Raw genomic sequence first — 13,815 nt, forward strand, 5'->3', positions numbered from 1 at the left:
TTTTAAAGTCTCTCGGCCGCAGAGGCTGGCTTGACGCGGCTTTGGCTTCCAGCGTTTGGAAGACACCCCATCTGCGACTGGCGGGTCCTCGGGGGACGCGACGGTGCGGGCTCTCTTGCACCCGCGCCTCGCTCAGCTCCGTGAGGCGCCCTGGCCTCGCCCCGGAGAGCGTGCATCCCTGCGAGCGCGCCAACAATAAACTTGAGGACCACGCTGGCATTGTCTTTGGAGCGGGTGTCGGGCTGGGCCTGTCCACTGAAGACCTAATGGATGGGATGAGGCTAATGTCATCTTTTTGTGGGACAGCTCCATTGCAGATTGTTCAATTTGATCTTGTTGCTTGGGGTTGAGGGGAAAGACCCAATGCAAAGTTTATGACCCGAAAAGGGGAAACCAAAAGATAGAAGAAAATATCGAACTCCCCTTATGATTGTTGAGTATTTGATATATCCCTTTAAACTACTTCGGCTATTAAATTTAAAAATAGGATACCAACAATATTTATCATAAAAAGTGAAGCATCCAGCACATTGTTCTACTGAAAAATAGTCTACCAACCCAAACTCAATGTTGTGTTTGAGGCCTTAAAATATTAAGTTTAGAATTGAAATCACCTTATAAGAAATAATCTTCAACACTTGGCTACAGAAGAGAAGATAGCTAGCTTGGGAAGGTGTCTCTGTCCCTCAAAGTTGCATATACAAAGTTAAGCCCAATCCAGTACTGTGGAGGAGAGCATGCCCTTGCCAAGGATTGTTGAAGCCCATTAAGTATGTATGTGCTTGAAATGTCTAGTCAGCTTTTTAAATTGTAGGCATTATCTTTATCCAATACATACACTTATTTAAAAATGTTCTTTCTCTTGGATCTGATGTGTTAGCCTTGCTAACACATTTGATGTGCCCAGTCTTGTTATGGCGGTGGCTATTGAAGAGTAAAGGAGAGCTTTGTCTTGTTTTTTGGTTTCTTCCCAGGTCACTCATTTTAAGCCCGCTTAAAAGAAACCTTTATTTTCTTTCTTGTCTATCTATCTGTCTGCCTTTAAGTAAGAGGGTCTGGGACAGTATTTGTCTAGGACTCAGAACAAAGAGCAGGTTAATAATTACCACTGCAAAGGCTGCCATTTTCTTCCCTCATTCCCTTATCCTCTGAGCCAGGCCAGTGCTGGGCTTTTCGTGTCCAAGTCCGTTGCTGCTGTGGTAAGCAGGGTCCTTTCCAGTCAGGATTTTCCCAGCCTTGATTGTTCCTAAACTGCCTTTACTCTCCACTGCATGCTGCTGCTACCAAGCTGCCTGCAGAAAAGTGGCTTGGAGACCATCTCATCCAGACCATCTCTTTATGGGTGGGAATGGAAGGCACAGGCAAACCTGGGAAGGATTCTGAACTGGCCACATGCCGTGCCTCAGGAAGGTGTTTCATTTAGGTCACAGGGTTCCTGAGAACCCTTTCTTTTTAAGCTTAGGTTGGCTGCCATTGAGAAGCACTTGAAGTTTTATTCATTTTGTCTCTTCTACCATGAATGTATCCAAGAGAACACAGCTAGCAGATCCCAGACTTATACCCAAGTGTCTGACTCTGTTGCAGGCGTCTTGGCGCAGCCCCGGCCTCTCAGCATAGAGGACTATGCCAGGGCCGGAATTCCTGAGATCTGTGGTCCTCAGTGTCTGAGAAGGCCTGAAAGAGAAGGAAGAGCCACTGAGAACTTGCTACACTCTTGACTTCTGGGCCTGGAAGGACAGTGCCCAAGAGGTCCGGAATCCTGGATGCGACCTCAGCTTGCAAGATAGTTTGAACTGGATGCTGGCTACCACCACTTCCCACGTCAATGTGACCTAGAAAAGCCACATACCATCTTCAGGCCTATCGTTTTGAAAGCAGCAGGTAATTGAAGTTTTGCTTCAAAGTGTATCCAGTCACATAGAGCCTGCTCCTACAGGTACCTTTCCTGACTAGAGCGAAAGTGCTGTAGCATCTGCAAGTAGCCAGCCACTGAGAGCACCCTGGTCAGCTTCCTGATAGCAGGATCCACATTGAAGTTGCCCATTTACTTCTGGTTCCAGTCAGGCTCAAGGACAGCAGCCCGTACAGGGGTGGGGCTGGCCTAGCCCTCATCTATGCCCTGTGCCCAAACGCTGGTGGGAGAGTGGGAGCATTTAGGTTACTGAGATCTACAAACACCTCGGTGTTTCCAGGGTTGTGCTGCTGGGCAGGGGCAAAGCCTCAACTCTTGTGTGTTCAGGTACCTCGCTACTCCAAAGGCAATGGCTCAGTCACACTTCCAGTGTGAAGTCTCCAGAGTGACAAAATTTTTCTTGCCTTTCCCACTTTCCTGCGCCTGTAACTCAAGTGGTCCCCAACCCCGAGTTGCTTGTTAGAGCCATTTTCAAAGCACTGTAGACTAGTGTGTGGATTCTGCCCTGCCCCTGTCTTTGAGGAATAGGACCCAGGCAGCCACATTTTCAAAGCCTCCTGGGGAACTTCCTTTAAACATTGTGGCCATATCCAGACCATATTTGCCTTAATGCAGGCAAGGCCAGTGATTGCCATGTAGAAGGGAAGGTTTCTTCTCTTTCATTAAATTATCTATTCTACACCATTTGGGGGGGGGGGGTCTTTGAGGCAAAAAAAAAAAAAAAAAAAAAGGAAATGAGGGAAATACAAAAATGTGTTCTTAATAAATATCTTTAGTAACTGGATGTTTCAAATCCAAAATTTGTGCCTACTGCTTGTAATACCCCTTGGTTTTGTTTGTGAGAGAGAGAACTGATGCTAATAGCCTATCTGCTCATTAACATTTTTCTCACATTTAAATGACAAGCCTTAAACTCAAAGGATTCCAGCCCTACTCTTACTTTTCTCAATCTGTTGGGAAAAGCAGCCCACAAAACCCCTTCCTTTGTTTCCTCCTGTAGTTTACTGATGCTTCTACTTCAACCCTGGGGAGCGACACCTGGGAGCTCCTAGCCTCCTAGCAAGTGCCTCTGTGTGTGTGTGTGTGTGTGTGTGTGTGTGTGTGTGTGTGTGTGTGTGGACCTTTCAGCTACCTCCTTTGTTCATTTTTACAGTTTCTGCTTCTCAGGGCTGTACTGGATTCTTAGACTTAATGGGGTCTTACAGAATGTTGGCATTTCCTGACAAGATGGGGTCTTTGTTATTAGCCACTGGCATTTAGTCTTTGTTCATTCATCCTCACATCAGCCATGTGGTAAATTATACCGTTTTACAGCTGCAGAAACTGCTAAACTAGGTCAAAAGTCTAAAATCACACAGCTGGCCAGCTAGCTAGTAAGCCAAAAACCTACCTGCCTGTTGACCCTTGTCCTTGGTTTCCCAAGATTCTGTGCTCTGGACTCTTAAACTACAGTCCCTGAGAAAGCAGACTGTCACAGCCTTCTGGCTCTGTTCTGTTGCCCCAGCAAAACACTTGCTTTCAGAAGACAGTGGGATTCCTAGGGACACTTTCAATGGCATTTGGACATGATTCTTGTCATCAAGGTCAGCCTTAATCATTCCCGAGTGCAAGGTAGTTAGTTCAGCATGAAGAGCCCACTTTATTCATTTTACCTGTTTCCCTCTTTCTCATCTGCTCAGTTCTGATTTGTGGTCATTAAAAACCCAGTCGGTGTTTTATTTAAGGTCTGGGAGGTGATATGCTGTTTAGAAGTCTAATGCTGACATCTTCCCCGTCTAGTCTTACATCTACACACCACTGAGCATTATGAGGTCAAATGGTGTTGTAGGGGTCACTGAGAGGGGCAGGAGAGACAAGTCATAAACAGAAGGGATGCGTAGATGCAGCTTGTGAGTGGCACACTGTCCCTTGCCTGCCAGTGAACAGAGTGCCAAAGGACACAGCCAAGGACGACTGAAGAGTTAGACATCCAGCAGATCCTTTGTTCTTCCTGAGTTCAGAACAAATTCCTGGTGGTGGATGTGGGCGGAGCCACAGTAAACAAAGTAGTTTTGCATCAGTATGCCTACAAAAAGCTGCTTGAGTTTGCTTCCTATCCAAGCAGATATAGCCAGTCATCTATCCTGTGCACCAATGGCTGTGATACAGTCTCCAGCCATGTTCTTTCCTCATTGACATCAAGAGTGGGCATTTGCTACAGGCCTGTGTCAAGAGGGTGGGAAAAGACCCCCCTGGTTGAGTAGCTGACACTAAAGCCAGGGGTGGTGTGCATCCATCAGTGTCTCTTGTCCCATGGTGATCACTGCCCTGTTACTGCTGAAGCTGACAAGTAGTTTCTACCTGGGTCAGTCTTGACTGCAACCAGAGTTAAAATAAAGAGACTCAGCTATGTTCTGGAAAGAGCCACCATGGTCAGGAAGCAAAGAAGCCTATGCTTGGCAGAATTTCTTCATTAAAACGTAGAGTATTGTTGAATGAGACCTGGTGATCAGTTGCTCACCCACACTTCCCTGCATTATACCCTTCTGACCTTGTAGCGTAGGCCTGGGAGCAGCGTGCCCAGTTCCCACACTGCTGTTTAAAACCCTGCTTTGTTCTGTAGTGATAATATGGGACCTGGTCTTACACACTTGGCCCTTTCTGATCTGTTGAACACTGGCAAGCATTGGGATGCCATATGCTTTCCTTAGTAATGAATACAAACTTTGTCTTTGACTAGCTTTTAGTGTCATTGAACTGGATCTTCAAGTAAAATTTTTCTACTTGTGTTCCTGTAATAAGTATGTAAGAAATCAACTCCAAAGAATCATTTTAATGAAGAAAAAAAAAAACTTACTGCAACTCACTGCTACATCAGTGCTGAGTTTGTGGTACACAGAACTGTTTATATGCCATACATATTACCTTTGGCTTTTACTATAGATAACTCTGTTATTTAAAAGCTTATGTGCTGCTAAGTCATGTATTTGTGGGAAAGAGACAATGTTAAATGGATCTCCTACTGTGCCCATTATCAGTACTGAGCCCTTCTGAGTTATCTGTAAGAAACAAAAAAAGAAAGGTTTCTTGCCCTATAAGCTTTGCCTGTGGAGGTCAGTGAACTTGGGTGCCTTCAGTGTTAAGAGCATCCATGTACAGCCCTCTGTCTGCACTGTCTTCATCCTTGGCTTTCCGTCTCTTGATAGTAACTTGCCAAAAGGATCCAGCTTTACAGGTAGCCAGGTGTGAATCAAACAAAGAACTTTGTGTGCAAGGAAGGAGGTCTTGGCAGCACCTGACAAGTGTTATGTCCATTGCAGCCACCATCCTTCTCCCATGCTGCTGCTCCCATTCCCCCTTTCCTTGGGGCATTAGGACTAGAGCTGTATTCTGTCCTGAACTTTGATGCAGAAATTGCAAAAGATCAGGTAGAACTTGTAAAGAAACCTGGATCTTTTCCATGAGGGGGAAAGCAGTGGTATTGTACTAAGGACTGTTTAAAAGTGTAGAAGACACTGTGAAAAGGTTCATAGCCCAGATGTCTGCCTTCTCTATACAAGGTTGAGTGCTGAGCAGTCTTGAATATCGCATTTACACTTGTTCTCAAAGATTCTTAATTTCAAATGCAAGTTGTCCCCAACTTATGACAGTTCCACCTAGAACGCTGTGACTTCATGACAGTGTAGATGCAGTGTGCATTCAGCAGAAACAATACTTCTGGGTTTTGGGGTTTTCTTTTTTGTTTTGTTTTAACCTTTTTATCAGGCTGGTCAGTGTAAGCCATCAATACTGTATCATGAACTGTGTTCAAGAAAATGACTTATTATAAACTGTCTAGCTGTGTGCTGTGCTATGTTGTAGGCCAGGCATATTAAAGTCAGTTTGGAAACTGGGGAGCATATGTAACTGCTTTGATGGTTTTACAGAGATGGTACCACACATGGGACCCTGTTGTTCCTCAGCCATTTGGTGTTGGCCTCATTGTTAAGGGATGTCTTCAGGATGCTTGCTCTCTGCTTCTTACTAATGGTCATGAACCTTCTGGCTAAATCAATTTAAAGTTTTGAAAGGACTTGGTGAGAACATGGAAAAACTATTTTCTTTTATGAATCTTCGAGGCTGTGAATATGTGAAAAACTGATCATGTATAATGTAATAATCCTGGTTAGTGTGGTCCTTCCCCTGGGGGAAGCTCTACAGGTGGGGTTCTTTGATAACTAATACTTAAGGTTCATGTAATGAGATTCTACATTGAAACCCTCAATGAGTAAGCCATGGGGAACAAGGGCACCCACCAGCACCACTGCCACCCATGTCAGAAGCTTGTGAGGCTGAGAGATGAGAGCAGACATCACCATAATGACTGGGTACAGATCTTTAGAAGAAACCAAGAACCGAGAACTGCCTGGCAAGAGCGGGGCTATGCAGGTCACTAGCTGGTTCATCAAGAGTAAGTCCTTTGTTTAATCTACAGGTCAGTAGAAGATAGTTACAGGGATGCATCTTCACTTTTATTTCAGGGTAAATTGTTGACAGTGAAAACAGAACTCTGCCTGGAGAGGGAAGGGTTTGAGAGCTTGGGAGAGTCAGTGTGTCTACGGTAGAGGTGGTCAAAGGACTTGAACATGTCTGGAAGCTAGCAATTTCAGCTGTGGCTTTTGTCAGGACCCTTAGCGGATGATGCTTTAAACAGCCCCATCTCCTGAGAGGGATTACATCCTAGGAATGTCTGCATGGCTCATAGGCTCTTCTACCTTCAGGCCCACGGGACATGAGCCCTGCTCCCTGACTTCAGCCTCTACAGTCCATAGCTCTGGTTTTTCAGGCCCTGCTTACAGGTAATGGCATCTGTATGAAGTTGCTGGGGAGAACATGTTGAAGACACTGGTGTTCTTAAATTATAAAGTCTGATTTCAGAGACCAACAACCTCAGGCCTGGGAACCAAGTCCAGGCTTGTTCCCTATAGATGAACAAACAAATACACAGGCAAGGCTTAGGAACCTGGTCCAGCTGTGCCTTATAGATGAGCAGACAGGTGCATATAGGTCACTGTGTGAGGTCACTTTTTGTGTGGCAGCAGTGCTAGGAATCACCCTGTCTCCTTTTACGTGTGCCATTTAAGGATTTGGAAAGTGAAGAATGTCTGTTTCCCCTACTGATATCCCTGGAAGGTACAACAGGGTACAAAAGCTGCTTCTCTGCGGCCAGTTGGGAGCATCCTACTGTTCAAGTCATGTTCTGTTCAAGTCATGGTCGCCTGGCATATGGACATGCTTGAACTTGGAGGGATCAGACAGCACTTGCAGCCCACAAGGCCTCTGTCTACTTGTTGCTGAGATCAGAGCTTGGCTGCATGCTAATAGTTGCCTTGGGAGAAGATGACCATCATTCATCAGAGCTGGACAGGAAAGAAAATACTGCAGAAGAAATCACAGCTTATCATTAACTGTAGGGTCTCCATCGTTTTGCAAAGCTGCATTTAAAGGGTTTTATGCCAGATCTGAATGTGTAGCAGTCCTGTGGCTGCCCAGAGCTGAGCTTTCACACTGCCTTTATGTAGCTCTTGACTTAACCATCCTGTGTCAGAAGGAGCAGGTTCTCCCGCCTTTGCTGTGCATCAATCACCCAACTCTTGAGTGTTCTATGTGCTTGTTGCCCTGTGGAGGCAGTCACCCTTGCAGCTCTGAGGGAGAGGCTGTATGAAGTTCCATGGTCCTCACTGCCAGATGAAAACAGAATTTGCTCAAATGATGCAGGTTTGATTGCTTCAGATCATGAAAGGCCAGCTTCCAGCAGATTCCAAACAAGTATTGTTGGGCTCCTAGTTTGCATCTTTCGAGTAAAGTATATATTCTCAACCGCGTGCAGGATCTTATTTGTTCTAGAAGATCTGTTTCCTCTTCTGTTCTAATCCAAGGCATCGTGGTCCATGCTAGTGTTTAGTCCTTCGCAGGCTCTATTCTCCCAGGTCAGATGCATGCTGTTGGAACATAAATCACAGCCTGTCATTCCATTGACCCAGTGGCTCTCACAGCTTTCTGTCGCATGTGTAGGAGCTACCATCCTGTGAGGCTGTGTCCCATTCTGACCATCCTACAGCCCCCACCTCAATGCCCTGCTGATGCCCCAAATGCTCTGGCCCACTTCCTACAGATCTTGCTTGGCCTTCTGTCTGCTTGACACATCTTTTCCTGAGCTCCCATAGATCTCAGTCCCTGGCTGCCACAGGTCTGTATCCAAATGTTGCTTCCCTACTTGAGAGCTCCTGGATGCCCTCCTTCCATCCAGCCCTACTGTCTCCTCACAGGAGCTCTCCCTGTCTGTCCTCTTCACCTTGCTTTTGGATATTTCTTTAACAGTTTGCGTTTTTTTTTTTTAAACTGTCATTTGACAACCTAATGTTTGAGCCACGCCCCCAAATGTGGGCTTTTCATGAGTGGAAGACAGTGATACATCTGTAAAGTATTTTTAAGCCCATTGAGTATGTACACATGCCTCAGAACATGTGTGGCAATCAGGCGACAACTTTTAGGAATGGGTTCTCTCCCTACCATATAGGTTCTAGGGGTGGAACCCAGGCTGTCAGTGTTGGCACCAAGTGTACTTACACACTGAACCTTCTTGATCACTGCCCTCCAGCATACAGAGCCTAGCACTTGGAGGCTCCTGAAGATAAAGAAATCACTATGCTTGAGTCCGTGTTGCTGGCTGAGTCACCACCTGTGTGTGTGAATGAGAGTTAACATAATGTAGGTGCATATCTGAACCACTGGCCATAGGCCCAGGCTCCACCACTTTGGTGACTTACATGTCAAAACTGAGTTGAGTCTTTCTGAGATCATCTGAAACTACCTGTGAAGTTGCCAGAGTGTACTTACTCCTTGTGACCCTGAGCCACTGATGATATCCTTCCTGCAGGTAGCTCTGGTTCACGGTTGGTCTAGAGATTGCTGAATGCCTGGGCTAGAGAATGTTTGTGGTTTAGGCTTGCCAGCACGCTTGTGTTTGTGTTGCTGCAGTAGGTGCTTTGGTTCCTGTGGGGATTCTGTGGAAGTTCCCGCAGACTCATTACAGTAGAGTAGAAGCAGTGGCAGCTTCGCTAAACTTTGAGTCTCTGTACTAATCATGCTTCATGGTCTTTTCCTGTAGTGTTGCCTGGAAACAGAACTGAGAGCAGTCATATTGTGGTTCACGTATTCCCTGTGTGAATGGACACAAAACGTGCTTGAGAAGTATTTGCCAAGAAGTGTCTGCTGCTCCACCCGTCCCTGGGTGCGCGGGGGAAGGATGTCTGCAGAGGGCTTCATCGAATGACATCTTCAGTTTCAGTTGGCTATGTGGGTATGCAGATAAAGATGAAGGATATCGGAGAGCAGCTGTATACGACACAAGTGAATGGTGGACCAAGTTCTTTGACCATGTCCCCCAAACAGCCTAATTGCAATAGAGCAACCCGGCCAGACAGACAGGAAGCACAAACCCTGCTGTACCAAGGCTCAGAGGCAGAGGCTGCCATAATGACCATCGCTACTTGTGTGCAGTGCAAAAGTGTTCACAAGATCCCACCTCAAGACTTGAGGAAGGGTCCCGGGCAGAGCCAGAAGGAAGACGCCTATGTCTGCTTCAAATGCAGCCTTCGCCCAGTACCTGCCCAGCTGCATTTTGTGAACGGTAACCCCGGTGCTGTTCACGTCAGAAACGAGATGGAAGCCATCTCTAGTCCTGTAAATAACAAATTTAAGGTTAGGAACTTCAAGCCAGGCAAATACTACTGTGACAAGTGCCGGTTCTCCACCAAGGACCCGCTGCAGTACAGAAAACACACGCTGCAGCATGAGGAGATCAAGTTCCTCTGCTCTCACTGCAGCTACATCTCATACACGAAGGGAGAGTTTCAGAGGCACCTGGTGAAGCACACAGGAATCTTTCCTTACCAGTGTGAGTACTGCGAGTACGGGGCCATCCGCAACGACTACATCGTCAAGCACAGGAGGCGGGTCCATGAGAGGGCTGGCGCCAAACGACCATTCAAAACTGTCGCCAAGCTGGAGCCCAAGAGAACCGCCGCCGTTTCAAAGCAGAGCATGGAACTCTCCAAGGCCCCGAGTCCCAGGGCTGCCTTCCAAAACAAGGTATCAGACCAGCTGTCCCGATTCTCTGTCCACGCCAACAGGGACAAGACACACAGCTTGATGTCGTTACCTGAGCTAAAGAAGTACCAGAAAGATGTAGTGTGTATTCCCAACAAAATGGCCCTGTGTGAACCGAGCGAGGTGAGCCTGTTGGGGAATAAGAGTGTTGAGGTGGAAGTGCTCTCCCCCTCAAAGGAGCCTGTGCAGCCAGGCATGCCGCTGACTGTCGTCGCACCTTCGGAGCTGGTAGTCCCCACCAACTGCCTCGCCCAGTTGATCGATGTCAAGGTCGTCAATGGCACGCAGCAGCTCGTGCTGAAACTATTTCCGTTAGAAGAAAACTCCCGCCTCGAAACAGGCAGAGGCGATGGAGGCACTTCGGAGTGGATGACTCCTGAGAAGGGCTCAGGGGGACAGAAGAAAACGCTTTCTCCAGAAGCAGCTGAAGGGAACACTGGAGAGTTCGTGGGCATTGACCGTCTGCACTCCTTGGTTCAGAAACAGCTTAAAAATGTGAAGTGGATGAAGTCTTGCAATTTCTTAATGCCCAACTCTGGGGTACACAGTCACCAAGAATCTTTTCGCGGTTCGGATGCAATTAAAGATTTACAGAAAACGCATAGTTTGTGTCCACCTCAAGCCCTTCCTTCTGTTGCCTTAAAAAGTCATCCTCCAGCCTCTGTACAAAACAGTATTTCCTGTGGTCCTGGGACCCCAGCAAACCCTTTGAGTAAATCAGCTGTTTCTTTTGCTGAAGATGGAAGGGCTCCCCACTGTGACTCTCAACAGCCCCTTCCCCTTGCCTCTTTGCCTGCAAAGGTTGCCTTCTCTGGAGAGAAGGACTTACTGCCTATAGGTGAAAATGACTTAGAAGCTAGGAATAGGATTAGTTGTACTGAAACAATGGTTTCTGCCGACAGGAAGCTGGAAGACAAACAGAGAGAAAACAAGGCAGTGGGAAATACAGGCCAGCTTTCCTCTGCACAGAAAAAAGACTATTTACACATAAATCTTACTGGGGAAGAGAAACTGCGGTCCCAACAGCCTGGGGATCATCCTGTGCAGCCTAAGAACTCTGAAAAGACATTCGAGGGTCCAGTCATCTCGTCAGTATTTTCCCTGAGCTCTGGATCTGAAAACGTACCAGAGGGCATTAAGTGGAATAGTTCAACAACCAAAATAAAGTCCATCGAACTACTGCGCAGAAAGATAGCACAGTTAATTGAATCTTGTGGCAAGCCTTCCTCTTTGTCTTCCAGTGGTGCTCAGCGACGTTCCATAGGGCAGGCACCCAAGCTGACTTCAAAAGCAACTCCCAAGGGTATTCAGGAAATGAGTGAGTCTCTCCCTAGCCCTGGCCCTGGCCCTAGTTCTGGCCCTTCTGTAGGTCCTCTCCAAACACCTCAGAATGAGGGCAGTGTTACTAGCAACGGGCAGCTTGCTGAGCAGATGTGTTCCAAGTTTGTCAGTATTGATGATGGGAACGTGGAAAGCAGGGTGACCCGAAAGACTCCTGTTGCTACTCCAGTGCTGATCCCCAAAGGGGCTGTGTTGAGGGTCCTTAACTCTTCTGAAGATGCTCACATCATAGAGGCTACCTGTGACACAGCTGTCAGCATCCCCTGCAGTGAAGCCCAGTTAGCAGAACCGCTACCATTCTGCCCTATGAAACAGACAGGCTCGGGCTCCCAACCTCTGATGTGCAGACGTGGGCCAGCAGACATGTCTCCAAATCTAGAGGCATCTCTTAGGCCCAAATCTAAAAAAGAAGACACTGTCTACAGTACTACCCTTAAGAAAATTGTCCCTGTGTATAGCACACAGCCAGGAAACAATGACTCCAGCAGGCCAGGGAGGCCCATTTCTAGAAACCTAGCCATAGGCAAGAATAAAACGAAGCAAGTGAGCTCAGCCAAGAAGAAAAACAAGATGCAGGCTGATCTCTGCCGCTCTTTCAAAGACCCTCCTTTTTTCCAAGTTGCAAGGCAGCTGCGACTAATAGCTGCCAGACCAGATCAGCTGATTAAATGTCCTCGTCGGAACCAGCCAGTCATTGTGTTAAACCATCCTGATGTGGACTCCCCTGAAGTGACCAATGTGATGAAGGTAATCAACAAGTACAAAGGCAATGTCCTCAAGGTTGTCCTGTCTGAGAGGACTAGGTGTCAGCTGGGTGTCCGGCGGCACCACATGCGACTGACCTATCAGAACTCAGAAGAAGCAAACCACATGAAGAGGCAGATGATGCTGAAAATGAAACTGAAAAAGGTCCATAAGAACAACTACCAGGTGGTGGGCTCCTTGCCAGATGACCCTGCCCAGTGTGTATTTAAGTGCTGGTTCTGTGGGCGTCTCTATGAAGACCAGGAAGAGTGGATGAGTCATGGCCAGCGGCATTTGATAGAGGCCACCAGAGACTGGGATGTCCTTTCTTCAAAGGGCAAATGAGTAAAAACTGATGTTTGAAGCAAATTGGTTTTCTTCTAGTTTTCCTGGCTTAGGGTCATACCCTAGACCCTTCCCCAGAGTCACCATAGGAAGGTGACGAGCCCCTTACCTGAGCTCAGTGGCTGGACCAGGAGAGCTGGGAGGCCCTGGAAATCCTACTGTTTTCTGTTGAATGGATAGAATGGTCTCCAAAGGTTCTCAGTGGGATCTGTGACCTTCCTTGCTTAGTGTTTATTTTTCTGAGACACATCTTTCATAATCCCTTTAGAGGGACATGCTTCTTGGATGAGTGCTGCTGGAGAGTTAAGCCTATGTGCACACATCCCCTGTGATTTTGCTTTGACTCTTTCATAGTATTTGGTACATAAAAAATTGCATTTTCTACTTGATGGGCCATTTTAAATTTGTTAAAAAAGATGCTGTGCTTGACTCCCACTCCACCCCAGGTACTAGCAGTGTTCTGCAGGGCCAGGAGCTTTGCTTTCACTGGTAATGTGTCAGCAACAGGTGTTAGAAGACAAAACTTTGAATGTTCAGTTTTTGCTTGCTCATTGATAATAGTCAGGAAATACATAATTGGTTATTTTGTTGTTAGGCAAAGAAGAGACAGAATTAAGCCTGGTCTTTGCATTTAATGCTCCATACATAAAGGGCCATTTTCATATGTGACGGAGCAGATCTATTGAAGCATAAGCCTCAGCAGTGTCCTTCCAAGCAGACTTGAAAGCAGGCTGTAAAGGCCTGCTGTGACTGCCTTCTCACCTGGGGATCTGTGCCAAAATCCCAGGGGATGCCACCACTAGAGTGTAGGGTTAGAGGGCTGTTTCCCCAGGCCCTCCCTTCGCCCCTTTCTGAAGAGGTAGGTCCTGGGAAAGAGCACAGTCTCCGTGTCTGAGACCCAGAACGTTTTTCCTCATCAACACTAGCCACTGCAGGAAAAGCCCTGTGTCTGTGAAGGCGTTAAAAACACTACCCGTTTTCAGTGCAAGGAGCAAGCCTGTCCCCTCGTCTGGCCACAGATGTTCTCCCCTTGCTCACCTCACTCCCCTAAGAGGTGTCAAGCCCCACCAGCTCACATGAAACCAGGGCACATTAGGAGAAAGCCCGTCTCCTGCATGGGTAGGGCTTCCTGGGCAAGGGCTGCTCAGGCAGGGGGCCCAGTCACAGGCCACCCCTCTTGAGGCTGCCCATCCTTAGGAGTTTAGTGATGCCTTGAGTGGGACTAGGAGGAGGGGTGGTTACATGTGAAAATGGCATGCGGACTTCTAATTTGGGTAATCAAACTTCCTGACTTTACCTGTTCGTGTGGCAAGCCTCTCTCCTCACAGTGGACTATACTCCTT

General features: G+C 47.1%; 1 protein-coding gene across 1 annotated transcript; it reads left to right on the top strand.

Annotated features, from left to right (window-relative positions):
* The first annotated feature begins 9,174 nt into the window (after positions 1 to 9,174).
* Znf518b (zinc finger protein 518B) lies at positions 9,175 to 12,496 on the top strand. The gene has a single exon (XM_051200260.1). It carries the CDS (start codon positions 9,203 to 9,205, stop codon positions 12,470 to 12,472), a length of 3,270 nt encoding a protein of 1,089 aa, XP_051056217.1. The 5' UTR covers positions 9,175 to 9,202; the 3' UTR covers positions 12,473 to 12,496.
* The last annotated feature ends 1,319 nt before the right edge of the window (positions 12,497 to 13,815 follow it).

The sequence above is a fragment of the Phodopus roborovskii genome, unplaced genomic scaffold, assembly GCF_943737965.1.
Source record: "Phodopus roborovskii unplaced genomic scaffold, PHOROB, whole genome shotgun sequence".
NCBI lineage: Eukaryota > Metazoa > Chordata > Mammalia > Rodentia > Cricetidae > Phodopus > Phodopus roborovskii.

Coding starts and splice junctions, on each gene's coding strand:
- Znf518b (XM_051200260.1), top strand. CDS start 9,203: ATGACATCTTCAGTTTCAGTTGGCTATGTGGGTATGCAGATAAAGATG.